The 17,704-nt window shown below is 39.2% G+C and overlaps 1 protein-coding gene across 2 annotated transcripts in view; it reads right to left on the reverse strand.

Annotated features, from left to right (window-relative positions):
• Window positions 1–17,704, reverse strand: part of MTHFD1L (methylenetetrahydrofolate dehydrogenase (NADP+ dependent) 1 like) — a 240,469-nt gene that overhangs the window by 170,175 nt on the left and 52,590 nt on the right. For both annotated transcript variants that reach the window (XM_054023202.1, XM_054023203.1), the window contains exons 12-17: window positions 15,095–15,231; window positions 13,477–13,523; window positions 11,053–11,160; window positions 10,085–10,159; window positions 7,219–7,321; window positions 2,713–2,789 (exon numbers count right to left, since the gene is read on the reverse strand). In XM_054023202.1, coding sequence (XP_053879177.1) covers window positions 2,713–2,789; window positions 7,219–7,321; window positions 10,085–10,159; window positions 11,053–11,160; window positions 13,477–13,523; window positions 15,095–15,231 — 547 coding nt within the window. The remainder of the gene's footprint in view (window positions 1–2,712; window positions 2,790–7,218; window positions 7,322–10,084; window positions 10,160–11,052; window positions 11,161–13,476; window positions 13,524–15,094; window positions 15,232–17,704) is intronic.

Here is a 17,704-nt window from a genome sequence, read left to right on the forward strand (position 1 = left end):
CTGGGCTTAAAGGCCTTGCAGATCTTGCAGCGCTCTTTCTGGTGAGCTTCTCCCAGGCAGCGGAGACACGAGTCGTGGGGGTCGCTCAATGGCATAGGCTTACGGCACGTGGCACAAGCCTTGAAGCTTTGGGCGTGCGGCATGCCCCGCTACCCAGGGCCGGTGCCGGGGTTGACCAAGCAACCACGGCAGGAACTTTAAGTACCTAATGAGCTGTTAACTACTAAGCTTAACACTAACTACTAAATAACTGATAACTGCTGTAGATACCACTAATGACTATGCTAAGGGACACTCTCAGACGAGAGACAGAGTTGTTCCAACGCCGCCACGGACGGTAAGAAGGAACTGGAGGGGTCGGGTCGGCAGGGATATATATACCCTAGAGCGGGGCGCCGCTCTGGCGGGAGGGAGGGGGCCCTGCCGGCCCGACGGGAGCCGCTAAGGGAAAAAGTTTCCGATGTCCGTGCACGCAACGCGCATACACCTAATGTGTAATGGACGTGAACAATCACTCGAAGAAGAACCTGAGTTAGCTAACCCAACTTAAAACATACTTCCCCCCCCCCCCCCCCTCAGTGTAGACTCTGGCTCTGAGCTAATAATTACAGTGAATGACTGAACCAAATCTAAGTGCAGAAAAATGATCCCTTCCAAGAGCTAAAAGGATCTATTTCAGTCAGAACCAATCATCATATCAGTTAATTTTGAATTTTCTATTTATGTCATAGAAGATAGGTGTTGAAAAGAAAGTCTCTTCCACATATGTATTAATCCAAAGTGAATATTTATCTGTATCCCCAATCATCTGAATAATTCAACAGGTGAAAAAAAAAATCAGTCTGAATACAGATGCTAAATCTTCTTTATAGTACTGCACCTTTTGCATCCTCCTGTCTCATAAACCAGAGCAGCTGTGAAATGGGAAAGAAACTTAAGGATGGGATTTTCAAAAGCAAAAAATGTTGGCAAAACTCAGATCCTATTGAAGTCTTACACTTACACACACTTTTAAATTTTTACAAATTCTATGTTTGTACAGAACCTGGCACAACTGGGCCATGATTCTAGCTGAGACCTTAATATAAATAATCACAATGAAATGGGCATTTATTTCACACTGCGTATTAGTGCTCACTAATGGATTCTTCAGATGCAATGAAGGAACAACTCTTTGCTGCATAAAATGTGCTAAGCATTTCACAGAACAGAAAGTTAGCCAGATTCCCAGCCCTGAACAGTTTACAATACTAATAGACAAAACAAATGAGATGTGGGAAGGAATGCAAATGTGCTACAAGTAATTAAGATTATGTTATGGTCCAATCAATTGGTAGGTATTCATTTGCTATTCCTCTTTCCCCTTCCTCCTGTTTTCATTTGTGCTGGTGCCCTAATCTATAAACATCAAATATAATCTGATGTATCCATCTGGATAAACCCTCCTGTTTTATACTTGTTGGCCCCCAAAAACCTTGCTCTGAGGTGTATGGATTTTAGTTATTGTTAAAAATTATTTTAATCCTCTGTCAATTTGACGCTGTGTTCTCCTCCCAGTATTTGCCCATTTATTCACTTCCATGTTCTAATTCTCATGCCACTCTATTCAACCAAGCTGTGCATTAAACAGCACTGAGCACAGTACGTCATATCTGACTTGCTTCGCTAATGTTAACAATGTCATGCTTTTAATAAATTGTTGGGATCGAACTGAAAAAATACTTAACACTAACTTTCTTGGAGTAATAGTGGGACAAGTCCTACACATGAAGGATGCTTGAAACTAAATAATTAAGTGTTGCCTATGGAATATTTGCAAGGAACATTTTCACCAATTTCCAATTTGATTCATTATTGTGTATACACTTAGTACTCTCAAATCAAGCTAATTTTTAAGTCATTAGCTTCCTATGGTGGGTGGGAAGACTATTATCACTACTAAACCCTCTAGAAATGTTTAGAATCAGAGGGGTAGCTGTGTTAGTCTGGATCTGTAAAAAGCGACAAAGAGTCCTGTGGCACCTTATAGACTAACAGACGTATTGGAGCATACATAAGCTTTCGTGGGTGAATACCCACTTCGTCACATGCATGTAGTGGAAGTTTCCAGAGGCAGGTATAAATATGCAGGCAAGAATCAGTCTAGAGATAACAAGGTTAGTTCAATCAGGGAGGATGAGGCCCTCTTCTAGCAATTGAGGTGTGAACACCAAGGGAGGAGAAACTGCTTTTGTAGTTGAACCACTCTTTTTCACATTTAAATTAAATCAAATACATAAATAAATATTAATTAAACAAAAATAAACTAAGGACCTAAGCAGAAGATAATAAAATTTAAGTAGGGCAGAAAATTTAAGTAGGGCACAAAAAACAAAAAGAAAAGATGTTACATAAATTAGTTAATTGCATTAAATATATATGGGCAATAAAGTTGAGGCTCTAAGAGTTACAGATAATTACAAATTTCTTAAACTACTTGTGAAACACTATGCAGTACACATTGATTTCAGTTTCTATGACATGACACTGAATTATTCATTAGTGCATCCAGTTTCATTGCTAGGATACTACAAATACATATAACAATTAGACTTTGGCAACTTAATTCTAAACAATTTATTGAAAGGATTGTAGAACAGGAAATATTTCTCATGCTTGAAAACAAATCCCGCCCAGAAAAAACAACAACATATAGTATATAATAGTACATACCTGTCGAAAAAATCCCTTCTCTGTATTTGCCTGCCCAATTGTTATTTTTCGCAGGAATCGGTCATTTGTATCCAATACTGGAAAGAAGGTGGGGGGAAACAGAGGAAAGAAGAAAAATGAAACATTTACATTGACAGAGAATCAGCCATCTTGTTACTCTCCCCAAATGCCTGATATAAGAATACATTATTTTTGTAGTATATGCCTTTGTACCCAGTTGAGCATACTTCTACATCTAGATTCACTTTGCAATAGTGCACATAGCTAGGAAAGAGGAGCCTGAGATATACTAGCTTTTACACTCTTAAATGCCAGTCTGAAATGTCTCAACTGTAACTTCTTTGGCAGAGTAATCTTCTGTTGGGAGCTGATAAGATCTTACTGGAATCCCTCTGTTTAGCTACTACAGCAAAATCTTAATCTCCATCCACAGGTGTAACAAAAGCCTGTTTTAGTGGATTGGCACCATTCCAGATGCACCGACTGCACACCTCTTCATGACAAGGTTTTAAGAATAGATTTTTAGACTACAAGATGGCCACATAAGTATTCCCATGTTATAAATGTACCTTTAACTTGAGCCCTTCCCCTTCAAAAACATCATTACATTAGCAAATTAGGCCCCAAGAAATTCCACACCATGTCATTTTTCTGCATCTCAATATGTACTTTTCTGCATTTCCTATTTTACTTCCATGTCTATCTGACACCATTTGGCAGAAAGCCTTTTCCAATTGCCAAGCCCAAACAACATTTATCTAACGTACTTAACCTTTATTTGAATACCCCCTGAGCTCTTAACCGAGAAGCGTCTTCACAATACTCAAAGTGCAGCCAAATCCATTTCATGGATCCCCTCTCCCATCTTTATTTAAATTTATGCTGAAGCAAACTTAACTTCAAGCATGCGTTTTTGAGCACCAAAAGGAAGGGCCCACTAATCTGAAAGAGCTCCTCCTGTGAAGAGACCAGCAAGTTAGTGTGGAGGTCGGCGTTCATACTGGTGGAGTAATGCCTTTGGTATTTAGCCAGGTATAGGTCCCTGCAGAGTTCCACTAAAAGTGCCTTTGAATTTACTGTTACCATTTGGGTACCCCTGGGAATTAAACTGGGACCTCTACTCAGCATCCTTTTTTTGAGGCATACCACTTTTTAAAAAATGTATAATATCCTCTGTGCTAGTCTACACTGATTCCCACTTAGCTGCTTCTTTTAAGCACAAGGAATACAACAGATAGGGTTGATTTTTATTCAGTTTGGTTTCTGCCTGTCAGAATCCTTACATTCTGAGAACAAAATAATTAGATTACATACAACTAAGGCAGCATTATCGGAAATGGCAAAGGGCATAAATACAGATGGCTCTTGAGTACGTCATTGTATTTATACTATCCTTTCTGGCTGTCTTGTTAACAAGAAAGTGACATCAAATTGATCTTTCTTGTTTCTGATTTGAAGTCAAAATGAAGAACCACCCAACTATTTTTCTAATTCCTTACCAACTAAAAAGCCAACCATGCACAAAACAGATATTACAACTATATGAACCTTGTATCCTTTTTAGCTATTAAGAGATTCAGACTCCGCATCAGTTACATATTCTATAACAAAGCACACTCATGATGGCTAATTACCATCTTCATTGTCTTCAGGTCTCACCATCTTCAGGTCTCATGGACTGAATATTTACAAGAACTTTGATATACAATTTAATATCACTCAAAATCTAAGTTTTATTTTTAGCCTTTGGTAGAAATTCCCAGAAGTATATTTGTTGGGGAAAATATTCTTCGTGTGCTATTTGTTATTTATATTCAACTGCAGCCTGTGAGCGCTGCTCATAAGCGAAGACCCCACTGTGCTAAGTGCCGTACAAACAGAATAAAAAGGCTGTGCTTGCCCCAAAGAGCTGACATACGACATATAAGACAAGAGACAGAGACACGGGGGAGCACATGGAAACAATGAGATAATACTAGTCAGCAAGACAGGCAGTGGTCTCAGCTCACCAGCAGCCTAATCACTGTCATGTTTTTTATAGGCCTCCTGGCAAAAAAGTTTTAAGGACAGTTCTGCAGATGTTTATGGGGAGCTTCTCCCAAGCGAGAAGGGCAACATGGGAGAAAGCATGAAAGTGCTTGATTGAAAATTCAACAAGTGGGTGAAGGAGGCTGACATCATGGCCTGATAGGAGGTGAAAGATGACCTTTTGGGATTGGCTTGATCACTTTCCAGGAATCAATCCTGCCACACCATGCATGCTCTGTTCAATTTTACTTTTTACCTCAGGCTTTACACTCCTGATTTCTCTTGTCCATTATCTTTTTTTTTTAGTAAATGGTTCCCTGGATTTTCTCCCTCTTATCTTAGCTAGCTCAGACATTGTCTTTTACCTTAACGACCCATTTACTATCTTAGCAAACAAAACATTCCATTTTCAATCTGCTGATCTAGTTACCACCTTAATCTGATCTTCCAAGAAATGAAGCCTTCCCTATTTTAAATTACTTACATCAAGCTGGGTAGGGTGGGGATAGATCATGAAGGGTCTTGAAAGTGAAGTAGCTTATGTTTGATACAGAAAAGAGGGAGCCGGCGAAAAGGATGCAAAGAGAGGATTGCAATGGTCAAAGCGATGATAACTCATTTTCATGAGCTTAAAGCAAAGCCTTTGCTCTTAGTATCTCGAGAATCAGCACATGGCCCAAATGCTAGAATGCAATGACTTCTCGAGGTCCCTTCCACGCCTACATTTCCATGATTCTACAATGCCTCATTAATATTAAAAGCAATTTTTGCATCGATTAAGACAATTCCAATGACACTAAAGCCATTAGTGGATAAAGCTTGTATTTTAAAGGACATTGGATAAAGAGAAAGTCTAGCATTTTCTTTAGAAAAATGGTAACCCACCTAAACCAAACCAAGATTTCTGGTTTGATTATAGTAGCATTACATTTAGGGTTCATCTGCATTTCTACTGGGGATCCATGTCATTTAAGCCACAATTCTACATGGGTGAGTGAGCCCACCCACTCACAGCTCTCAGCATGAATGGAGCCTTAATGTTCAAACACAGCACTTACTGTCTCAACCAGGCACATCTTTTATCAAATTTGTTAAAAAAAGGTTAATCCTGCTGGTTTGGTGCTAAATAAAAGTAAAAACCTAAATGGGAACCCAGCAGGTCTCTGGTGACCCTAAAGAGCCAAAAGCTGCTGAAAAGCACAAGCATTACCAACATGGTTCAGAGTGACAGCGAGGGGGATCTCACTGAGGGGTGACCAGCACCTTTTAAATATTTTTTTAAATGGGTGAGGACAAGGAGAGAAGGGGATATAGAGACAGATTGATTACTACCAGCACCAGAGAGCAAGGAGGAGGAGAGGAAGCATTGACTGGTGGCAGTGGGAACTTCCTCTGAAAAGAAAGACAGCATATTTAAAAAAAAAAAAAATCCAATGTAAAGCTACTGTCATGACTAAAAGAATTAGGATCGTTAGAGTTGAGGTTGCCAAACCACCCTCAACTCCTTGGATGTATATGGGATTTATCCTGCAAGGTGTCAAAAGTCCCCAACTTCTACTGATCACCTTTTAGCATTAAGTCCAACAAAATAATCCATTTATAAAACCTGATAGCTCACTACAATACAGGAACAATTTACAGCTCTATCTCTCCATAGTAAATCCATCTTTGTTCTACATGTGATATTTGATATAAAACATACACTATAGATATTTAGATGCCATGGCGAATGGCATGGTATAAAAATCTAAACAGAACATAATACGTGAAGGTAACATCCATGTGGTAAATTGTAGGGTCATGTGATAAGTTACAGGGTCATATGCTAAACATATTTCTTTTGAGCTTTTGACCAGTTCATCTGCTCACTAATTTAGCTCCTCCAGGGTTTATTTCAATATTTCAATCCCACGAGTTGCCATTTCAAACAGTTGCCATTTCTAAAAAATCAACCTGCCAAACAAATGTTTCTTCCTTCTCACCCAAAACAACCAGGTTTAATCCTGAGTCAGTGACAGATTTAAGCTCTATTATCTCCTAATCCACCAAGGGTAAAACTGGGAGCTTTATACCACTTTACTACTGAAAAAAGTAGATTTCCTGCTTTCCAATAATGTGCAGCACCTGCTTAATCTAGCACAGCAATGTACACCTCTACCCGGATACAACACGATCCGATATAACACGAATTCGGATATAACGCGGTAAAGCAGTGCTCCGGAGGGGGTGGGATTTTTTGGCTCCTGAGGACAGCGTTATATCGGGGTAGAGGTGTAACTGACTTTAAATCTAAATTTTCTATTTATGTCATAGAAGATAGGTGTTGAAAAGAAATTGTTTTAGGTCATTTTTAGATAGTTCCCGGTCTCCCGCTTCAGCTCCATCCAGATGAATCTTTGGTAAACTAGACACTTGGCTTACAGGCAAAGGGATTAAGTACCTTGCTGAAGTGAGGCCTTATTGACCGTTAATACTTACCTCTTTGCCATGTTATGGTAGATGGGTCAATATCAAGGCGTACAAATTTATTAATCTCATCTGCTGTTAAAGTGCCTGGATCGGTCTTGTTTATTCCCAATCTCTAGACAAAAATGAGAAGAAAAGCAATAAAAAAGACTTCCTGCTTAGAAAGCTATACAAACACATGTACCCACCCATTTTGGTTTTTTCCCCTCTTATATTTTTACAAACTTTTGCTTTTTTTAAAAAAAGCAGCAGGCTGAAACACTTCAATAAATCACAACATTCAGGCTCAGGCTCAAATGATAAACTACACAGAAAAGCTCCTATAACAACAATGGAGAAAAATGTGGAGAGGAAAAAGGAGAAATACTCAAAGGCAGTTACCCAAAAGGTCTCTATGTAACACAGCACCACCCTCTTAAGATAAACCAAAGGGAAGAGGCAACAAACGAGACAGTATGAAAAAGATAATTAACAAATAATTTATGCCTGATAACTCTTTATCTTGGCCGAGGACACGTCCTTGCAAATATCCATGTGTGGCTTTACATGACTACTCTGTGCAGTGAGTTATAAACTTCTGTTTGCCTAATTGATGTGCTATTTCAACAGCTTCTACACAACATTAAAAACCCCGCAAACCCTATCATTTAGAAAGAGCAGCACAATATATTATGACTGTTCCGCAGCATTTGCTTCTAATTCAGCAATGTCATATATATATATATTTTTAATGAATCTGCACAGAGATGAACCAAGAGAAAATTGTACAATAGAATCCCGATTTTATACAAAATGACTGTGTCCCCTCTGGCCCTAGAAAGCATTCTTCAGTGAATTACCAAGTACACTCGGTTTTTAATGTTAACATTTATAAATTTTAGTTTTAATGTTTGTTTCAGTCACACAAATACACTCACACATTAGAATGTCAGTTTCACTAAACATTTAAAATTAACATGCAGTACTGTACCAAACAAAAACGCCTTCGCTCATATGTCCCCAGTTTTACCAACCCCTATTTAATAAAGGTTGTGGATGTCCTTTTGAGACTGTCATTAAAAATAGAGCCCCACTGTATTTCTTTTTAAATAGCATTCTCTCCCGGCATTTGTGTAGTATTCTTCCAAACAGTAGGTGTAGAACTGGGGGACTATGTGAAAAAAGTGTTCACAAACATTTGAATAAAACCACAAATTTGTTCTGACAATATTCACCACCCCTTTATTCACTTTCTGCAAACATATTACCCAAAAATATTTGCAGAGAGCGAAAGTGTCATGAATACTCACATGGATGTTTTTGCACTGTCAGTAACTATTCAAACCCTCCTCCTCCTCATAAAATCTTCGTTCATTGAATCAGGAAGCATAAACAGTATTATATATTACTAAAGTGACCAATCACAAATACTGAATACTCAGAGCAATACTGTTCAGCACTGGAAGGGAGAGGGAGGAGTTGATCAGTGGGGCTGTTGGCAGGTGGGAGGCACTGGGGGAAGCTTGGTTGCTGGTGGGTGCTAAGCACCTGCTATGTGATCATGTAGTTAAAGATTGTATCATAATGCATATGCAAAAGAGGTCCTAATAAAGGTTGCACAGGCACCCTCACTTCTGGCATTTCCTAACTTGTGAGTGCTTGACTTTGAGGCGTCGATAATATTCTTTTAACATAATTATTTTTAAAGTTACAGAAAACTAACACCAAAATAATTGAGTTGCAATAGAAATTCTGCTGCACTTATTCAGAAGCTTTTAAGTAAATAAGCAGAAATCATTTGAAGCTCTAGTAGCACAGAGAAACCCGCCCCCCACTGCAGAGCTATTTGATATTTCATGAATAACTGCAGTATCAGCACCTCTTTTTTCTCCAGGCATCCTAATGTAAACAAAGACAAACCAAAAATATTCTCTAATAGATTCTCTCAGACAAACTTCTGTGAGAGCCACTTTGCAACAGAGGGACCTACAGACACCACACATATCCTGTTTTACTTTCAACAAGACAACTGAGTAGCACAAAAACTAAAAATACATAATTAAAAGAACCATTTTTTAACAATTTGATATTACCTAAAAAAAGTGTAACATGGCTCCATAAGCACTTTGCAAACATTCATTGCCACCCAGTGGCTGTCAAATAGTCCTAATTAGGACTATGAATTGCTTCCTCAAAGGACTATAACAGTAATATGGAACTTTCATACCAAAGCTGGACATAGCAAAATTGCACGTCCTAGGTGTTTGTAGCCAAAATTTCCCCTCTTCCAACATTGGTAGATTGTGCTATAAGCCAGTTGCTGTCTATCAATTCCCACCTCACACGGTATATATAATAGACAGGGAAGCTCAGGGAACATTTGGGATGAAAGTTTATATGCAAACATAAAATATGTGGAGAAATGCATTTTTATCGCTCCATGCAGAGAAATGTGAGGACAGCCAGCAGTTCTCAACAAGTCTCCAGTAAGTCCCTCTTAAAAATGAGAAAATAAAATAAAAATTGAAAAACACTAGAGTAATTCAGCTTTCCCATGTAACTGCGCCATAATGGAAAGTATCAAAAAAACTCATCTTGACATTTATTCACGGAAGAGAGTCAGCTTATAAAACATTATGCTCTCACTTTGTGGGGAAAGAGATACTAGTTTATAAAAAAAAATATTGGAACTTGACTCTGTAACAGCAAAACAGGAAGCTGCCAGAAAGCCTGCTAAATCCTTAAGGAAAGCCAAATCCTCGAGGAAAGAGTGTACCACATTAAAGCACTTTCAGCTACAAATCTCCCTGTAACTTGTTAAAAATAATTTTAAATAGCACATTTTATAAGATATATTATACTTGGGGAAAAAAACAGGGAAAATACATTAGCAACTTACTTTCAAGCGGGCAAGCTGAATAGAAGAAAATTCTCTCACACCATTAACTACTGGAACCAGCCTATTATACAAAGCCTAAAAAAACCCACACACAAGAGAAAATGTTACAACTAAAATACACAAATACAATAAAAGTCTAACTTGATTCAAATCATTTATTTTATAATCTCATAAAATTTTTTGAACCAATGTAAATTGTTAGTGTATACTTACATTTAACCAATTAAAAAGAAATCCTGACTAGCAAGCAAATTTTCAAAAGAAAATAAGTGACTAAAGTGCCTAAGCTACATTTTCAAAGGTGATTTAGGCCCTTCAGCACCCAAGTCACATTAACTTTCAATGAGACTTAGGTTCCTAAATGCCTACATTACTTTTGGAAATGGGATTTAGGTGCTTTTGAAAATTTTAATCAAGGTCTGAAATAATCCATTTTGTAATCAGTACCTGTAAAGAGATTTAAGTGCACTTTTCTGGATTCAGAAGTCTATCATGTCAATGAAGCAATAACTATCAGCAAATTAAGGGGATAAGGCTGTGCTCCCCGGTTACAACAGAAGATCCACAAACAAAGAAGAATCTCTTTCCCATAACATGGGTTTTCAGAGCAACAGGGTAACAATTAAGCGGAGTTCACAATAAGTTCAGTAGGGGCTAGAGAAAAGGTATATTGTAGCTTATTTCCCAGTAAAAGCCCTCCAGTGCACACCTTAGGATCAATACCTAACAGTGTCACTTATCTATCATTTCTTGTCTCAAAAACATGATATGACTATACAATAAATAAACATATTGTCCAAAAAGAAAGGGTTCGGCAGAGAGCCATGGCTCTCGAGGCACCCTGAACAGAATGCTGGAGACAAAACAAGAACTATAAAATGATATAATTATCAAAAAATATTTACGTAGCTGTTTACAGGAAACTTCAAAAGAAAGCCATGGATTGAAATCGTACAGGTAAACCTCACCTTATCAGACTGAGTGCTTTCATGCAAGATCCTTGCATCAATAGCAGCAGCCAGCAAATTATTAGCAGCAGTAATAGCATGGATATCTCCAGTCAAATGAAGGTTGAACTACAGATTGAAGATGAAATACAAGAATTTATTTAAACACACTCCACTAATTTAGTACAGATTAATGAAAGCAATCACTGCTTGTTCAGTTTTGGGATTACAGAACAGATCAGACACTTAGCAGTGTTGCTAAAATATTATGATTAGACAGACTGAAAATGTAACAAGCCAAATGAATTTACTTGGTCTCAGTTCAGTGTCTAATAGACTACAGTCAACAAGACAAAAACAAAACACAGATGTCATTTGTCTTCACCCAAATGACCCAAGAATGGAATCTAATGCGCTGACCACAACTCTGATACATGCACTTTTAAATTCAAAGTCAAATGTAATGGAATATCAAAACTTGGAATCAGATCATCATCAGCTTTTGACTAGCTGAAAATTTTCAAGTTTCATTTCCTTCCACACTTCGTTGATTTCAAGAGAAACATTCACTCAAATTTTACAGGAAAGTTAAAGCATGTGGTGGGGGAAAGGGAAGATGTGCTGATTTTATTTATTTAGCATGGAGAAAAAAAGATGTTCCAAGGAAATTATAAAAATTATGATTTACTGATATGAAATGAGCTAATGGAACCTGTTCTTTGAATTGTCAGTTTTACACTTCAAAGATGTATCCAAAATCATAGAGTAAAATCTCAGGTGTTTTACAGAATGATTAACTCATTACCCATCTTCACCCTAAAGGATTCAGAATTTTTAGTATGATGTGCTGCAAATATTTTAACAAGATGCTCCTATAAAACTGTTCTCTCTTACTTAATGATAAACTCACATAAAAGGGGTTGCAGGCATTCAGTAAGAATGGAAGTGGCCAAAGAATCTGTTTCTCTGCTTTTGTCATTTGAACAAAACCTGGTTCATAACCATGAAGAAGATGGAAAAATACTTGGTGAACAAGTGCACTTATTGGATATGAGGGAGAGAGCTGGACTTTGCTGGAAACATAAACTTAATATTTATATAAAAGTAGTGCCCAGAGGTCCCAATCAGAATCTGGCCTGTACTGTGCTAGAGCGGTACAAACCTACATAAAGACAAATCTTTGGTGCAGAGACCTTAACTGTTTAATAGTGACATGGAATGGATAGCAGTAGGGAGACATGTGTATGTATGTGATGATCCTCATCCACCCCCTCAATCTAGCCACTCTCCTTATAAAACATTTATATTTTGCTCCTGAAAAAATACACTAAGTGTATTCATAATACACCACACTGCCCAAGGTGCATTATTTGAGGAAGTGTAAAGACCTTAGTGAAACTGGTAGTATCTTCCCCAGTGAAAATATTTTGAAAGTACTCCACACATGGAGCAATCTGGTCTATTTCAAAGGCTAGCATATGTTCTTCAGAAGTATTTGAGGCCCAGGGATAAAGTCATCTTTGGCAGAGATTAATTTAAAGTTGCTAGCTGGATGAATTCAGCCAGAGGCAGAAAAAAAATCCTTTCGTTTTGTGAGGGGGACATTTTAATATGAGACCCACCCACACGTGCATCACTATTTTGGAATCAAATTAATTTCCCTTTTATTTTCCTGAAGTACATCAAAAGCTCCTAACTTTTGCGACATTTTCTCAAAACAATTACAGTAAGGTATCATTATTAGAGACTCGCCAACCTGGTTGAACATAATGTAATTTGGCTACTGTTAGTGGAAGGACTTTTGCTGCAAATAAATAAGAAATCTGTATTTAAAATTAAATAATTTCTTGAAACTACTGGGCCTCTCTGTTTCTGCCCTCAACTGCAAAAAAGAAATAGGTATTCAGACCTTTTGTAACAGAGATATATAGACAAGGAATACTTAACAACAGCAAGTCAGATACTATTGTTTCTCCTTGTACCTTAATCACAGCTAGCAGACCTTCTTCAGTACACCAGAAATCGGGTAGTGTTTGAATAATAGCTGGGACTTCATGCAACATCCTTTAACACCCACACTCTATCGGCATTTTTTCTACACTTCATATTTATTCTTTAGGTAATTCAGAGTTTGTTTTTTGACTGGATCTATAACCACGGCTCTAGAATTGAAGCAGCTGTCCATTGTTACAATTGGAAAATTCTATTCACACCCTAGTAGAAGACCATGAAAGCCAGCCTTCTCCATAACTCTGATGGGGAGCCTGAACTCTCAGTGATTGGATGAGGGAGGCAATCCCTCTATCCCACTTTACCCTCTGACATAAACATATGCTTTAAGTGCTTTTCTGGATCATGTCCAGAGTTGGCTGCCTGCACACATGCCTTACCCTGAGAGCACAGGGGAGCAGTTGGTAATGGTCTTTTTTCCATCTTTTGTCTTACCTCTTCCATTGGAATGACTTGAGCATATCCACCTCCAGCAGCCCCACCTGAGCAATTAAGCACATGGTCATGTCAGAGTCACACCAATTCTGAAATAATCCTTAAACACACAAGAAATAAAGCACACAGCTTTTATACTTAAACATAATCAATATTTTAATTTCTATTACAGAAATCACTCAAACACTGGAACCAAAAATGTGTATTAATAATAAAAGCCATCAGCAGTTAGACAGTGATATCACTGATGAATGCTATCAACATTGTAAAGCAAAATCTGGCAAAACATGAAATTTCCACATGTCTGCACAGACTTGTAAGCGAACCTGACGCAGGATATATCAACTTTCATGACTTTGCTATTTCAAATGAAATTGGATACTTTAAAGATTCTCCCTCAAGGTTAATTAATTTAATTACTAATCCTGAAGAAGACACAGCATGCACCAAAGAAGGAATTAAATCCTGACTCTGAATGACTGTTTTCATCACTTTACTCGATGAACATCTCAGACTACCATCGACGTTTTGCAGCACTGTTGCACTTGTTTACACAATAATTTAAACAAATGTAGAAGCCCTACAAGTTAGAGATGGTAAAAACTTGTTAGAACATTCAATCCTTCTCCTTGCCTCTTGTCAGAGTCTTGAATGGGAAGAAGCTATATATACAAAACGCTAGGAAGCATAATGCAGGAGACAATATTGAACTAGAATCATAAAATATCAGGGTTGGAAGGGACCTCAGGAGGTCATCTCGTCCAATCCTCTGCTCAAAGCAGGACCAATCCCCAACTAAATCATCCCAGCCAGGGCTTTCTCAAGCCTGACCTTAAAAACCTCTAAAGATGGAGATTCCACCACCTCCCTAGGTAACCCATTCCAGTGCTTCACCACCCTCCTAGTGAAAAAGTTTTTCCTAATATCCAACCTAAACCTCCCCCACTGCAACTTGAGACTATTACTCCTTTTTCTGTCATCTGGTACCACTGAGAACAGTCTAGATTCATCTTCTTTGGAACCCCCTTTCAGGTAGTTGAAAGCAGCTATCAAATCCCCCCTCATTCTTCTCTTCTGCAGACTAAACAATCCCAGTTCCCTCAGCCTCTCCTCAAAAGTCATGTGCTCCAGCCCCCTAATCATTTTTGTTGCCCTCCGCTGGACTTTTTCTAATTTTTCCACATCCCTCTTGAAGTGTGGGGCCCAAAACTGAACACAGTACTCTAGATGAGGCCTCACCAATGTCGAATAGAGGGGAATGATCATGTCCCTCGATCTGCTGGCAATGCCCCTACTTATACAGCCCAAAATGCCGTTAGCCTTCTTGGCAACAAGGGCACACTGTTGACTCATATCCACCTTCTCGTCCACTGTAACCCCTAGGTCCTTTTCTGCAGAACTGCTTCCTAGCCATTCGGTCCCTAGTCTGTAACAGTGCATGGGATTCTTCCGTCCTAAGTGCAGGACTGTGCACTTGTCATGCTAGTCAGGAAAACGGACACCGTCTGGCCAAACTACACTTCAATAAAACAACTAAGAAGTTGAAAACAAACTAAACCCAAATGCAATATTTCCTTTTGATATGAAAAAGGAAGTAAGTTTTGCAAACACTAAGTACCTTTAACTCCAAAAGTAGGTCCCTGGGAAGGTTGTCTCAGACATGCAAAGGAATTCACATTAAGATGTGCAGTTAGAGCTTGAACAAGACCAATCGTGACAGTGCTCTTCCCCTCTCCAAGCGGTGTAGGTGTTATCCTAACAAAACAAAAGAAAGAGAAAAGATTTATCAGTATCTCTACTGATGTCAACTGAAGCAAGGATATCAAAACATACATCTTTTTATTTGAATTAAGAATATTTGTACAATGAATTTCAACAAGATTCTGTTATTGCCACAATACTGTTATGCCCTAGCTCAAGTTGGAATGTTGATGTACGTGTGTTTTCTATGTGAGCTATTTACTAGGACAGCAGAAAAACAGAAGGTTATTTTGGCAAAAGTTCTGAGGACTATTGAATTTTCTATAGATTTCATTTAGACACAAAAGTCTCACCTGTCTCATGAACAAGTCATGCATCAAAAAACTAAGCATACAATTGAGCCTATTGTGTCGTAAATCATGGGATTTTTATTTCCTACTGCTCAATACATAAATGAAATACTATTGAATGTTTCGTTAAAACAACACAGATGTTGTCCATGCTGTCTCTGGTTGATGAAGAGGTCCACCTGAACCAGATCTGAAAGCAGTGGAGGCATAATCTTGCATGCTTAGTCATGAAGGTGAATGTTACCCTATTACCCAGAAGATGCAAACAGTTTCTTACTGTAGTATGGGGGCTTCTGTGAATTGTCCCAACCAGACTAGATAAAGTTATGAGTTTGTCTGTAGGAAGGAAGGATCTGGCTGCTAGCAAATCCAAATATGCCCCTATGGATCGTATTCTCTGTACAGGTGCTAACTTTGACTTCTTTACGCTTAGCTGGAGATCCAACTCCTGGAAAATGAACAGCACTGTCTGATTAGTACTGCTTTGTAAAATCGGCCCTTCAGTAGTCAGTCATCAATATACGGGAAGACTAAAATTGCTTCTTGCCAAAGGTAAACACCTGCTACCACTAAAACCTTCGAGAACACCCCTGGGGCCACTGAATATAATCCTGGCCCATGGTCAAGTGCAGGTATCTCCTGTGTGGGGGATGTACTGCTATATGGTGTCCTGTAGGTCAAGGACTGAAAGCCAGTCTTCTGCCGCTAAAGAGGGGATTATAGCCACCACAGTCACCATACAAAACTTTTTAGACTTTACAAAATTGTTCAGTCGTCTTAGATCTTTTTGGCAAGAGAAAATACTTTGAGTAAAACCCTTTCCCCCTGTCAGGGGATGGGACAGATTCTACTGCTCTTAAACAAAGGAAGGAGTGTAGTTCTTGACTCCATATAGTTTCATGAGATGGATCCCTGAAGAAGGAGGGAATGAGGAGGTTGGGAGGGACAGAAAGTGGATGGTGTAGCCCAATGTTATAACCTCTATGACACACTTGTTGTAATATGCTGCCAGGCCTAATGGAAATGGGAAAGGTGGTCTCCGAAAGTGGGGTGGTAGGCAAAGGTTTGCAGCTGACAAGAGGTGAGAGAGGAATTGAGCCCTCGACCTATCTGTCAAAATCGCTGTTTCGATTATGATTGAGCACTAGCTGAAGGAGAGTGGGAAGATCTTTTCCTCTGGAATCCCTGTCTTTTTCTAGTGGGTTCAGTGATTCTGTGAAAACCAGAGAACTGAGCCAGGTACAATCTCTGTGCAGTTTGAGACCTGCTAAATCTTCTTGTTTGTAGGGAGACACGAAAACAAAAATTCTGAGTCCCTGGGAGGAATGTAACATTTCTTATCTGCCCATTTATAGATTGGTGGTATGGTGACAGGAGTTTTCCACAGTCTTTGCTGGATCCAGGAGTGCATCGTCAATGGGTAGCCAGACCTAGATAGGTATCGCCAAATGCAAAATATCCTGGAGCTTGTGATGCGAGTCTCCTTCTCGAGAGGTATCTGGAGGATCCACCACCTTCTTTGCAAGGTCCTGGAATTGACAAAAACTATCAGCCATTGATGGTGGTGGAGGCATGACTACCTCATTCAGAGATAAAGACAAAAAGAGAGGTGAGGGGGGTTGCCCCTTTGTCTGTCCTCCTTTTCCTCAAAGGTCTCCTCATGTTGGGGATTTGGTGGAAGAGATGTTGTGATCCTAGTTTCCTGGTGCAGTGGGGCAGGAAGTCTGGCAATTTGCTGCTGAGACACCACCCGAGGACCCCAGTGTGGCCATTGGGGAGGCTCACATGGGAGTGGGAATGGTACCCAGGACTGATTCCATCATCCCTGACATGGACAAGGATCTTTATCAACATAAGGGTTCCCATAATGATGTGGAGGAGTACCCTGCACTAATGAGGAGGAGACTGAATGTCACCTTCATTCTCCTCAATATCCTCCAATGGGAGAGCTGGTGGGGGGGGAGGGGAGGGAAGAGGGTAGAAATGGATGGAAAATCCTGTGGTACATGGAAGCACTGGTAATCTGGAGACCGGGGTCTTGGTAGCGAGAGTCGTGCGGTACCCACAAGCAGAGGGGTCTTACACCGACAAGTCCCTGGAGTAATGGAATTCTTGCAGTACCGAGTGGGTCACTATCAACGCAGCAGTTGACTTAGGCAGTACCATTGGTTTGGAGC

Source organism: Malaclemys terrapin, chromosome 3, assembly GCF_027887155.1.
Source record: "Malaclemys terrapin pileata isolate rMalTer1 chromosome 3, rMalTer1.hap1, whole genome shotgun sequence".
Classification (NCBI taxonomy): domain Eukaryota; kingdom Metazoa; phylum Chordata; order Testudines; family Emydidae; genus Malaclemys; species Malaclemys terrapin.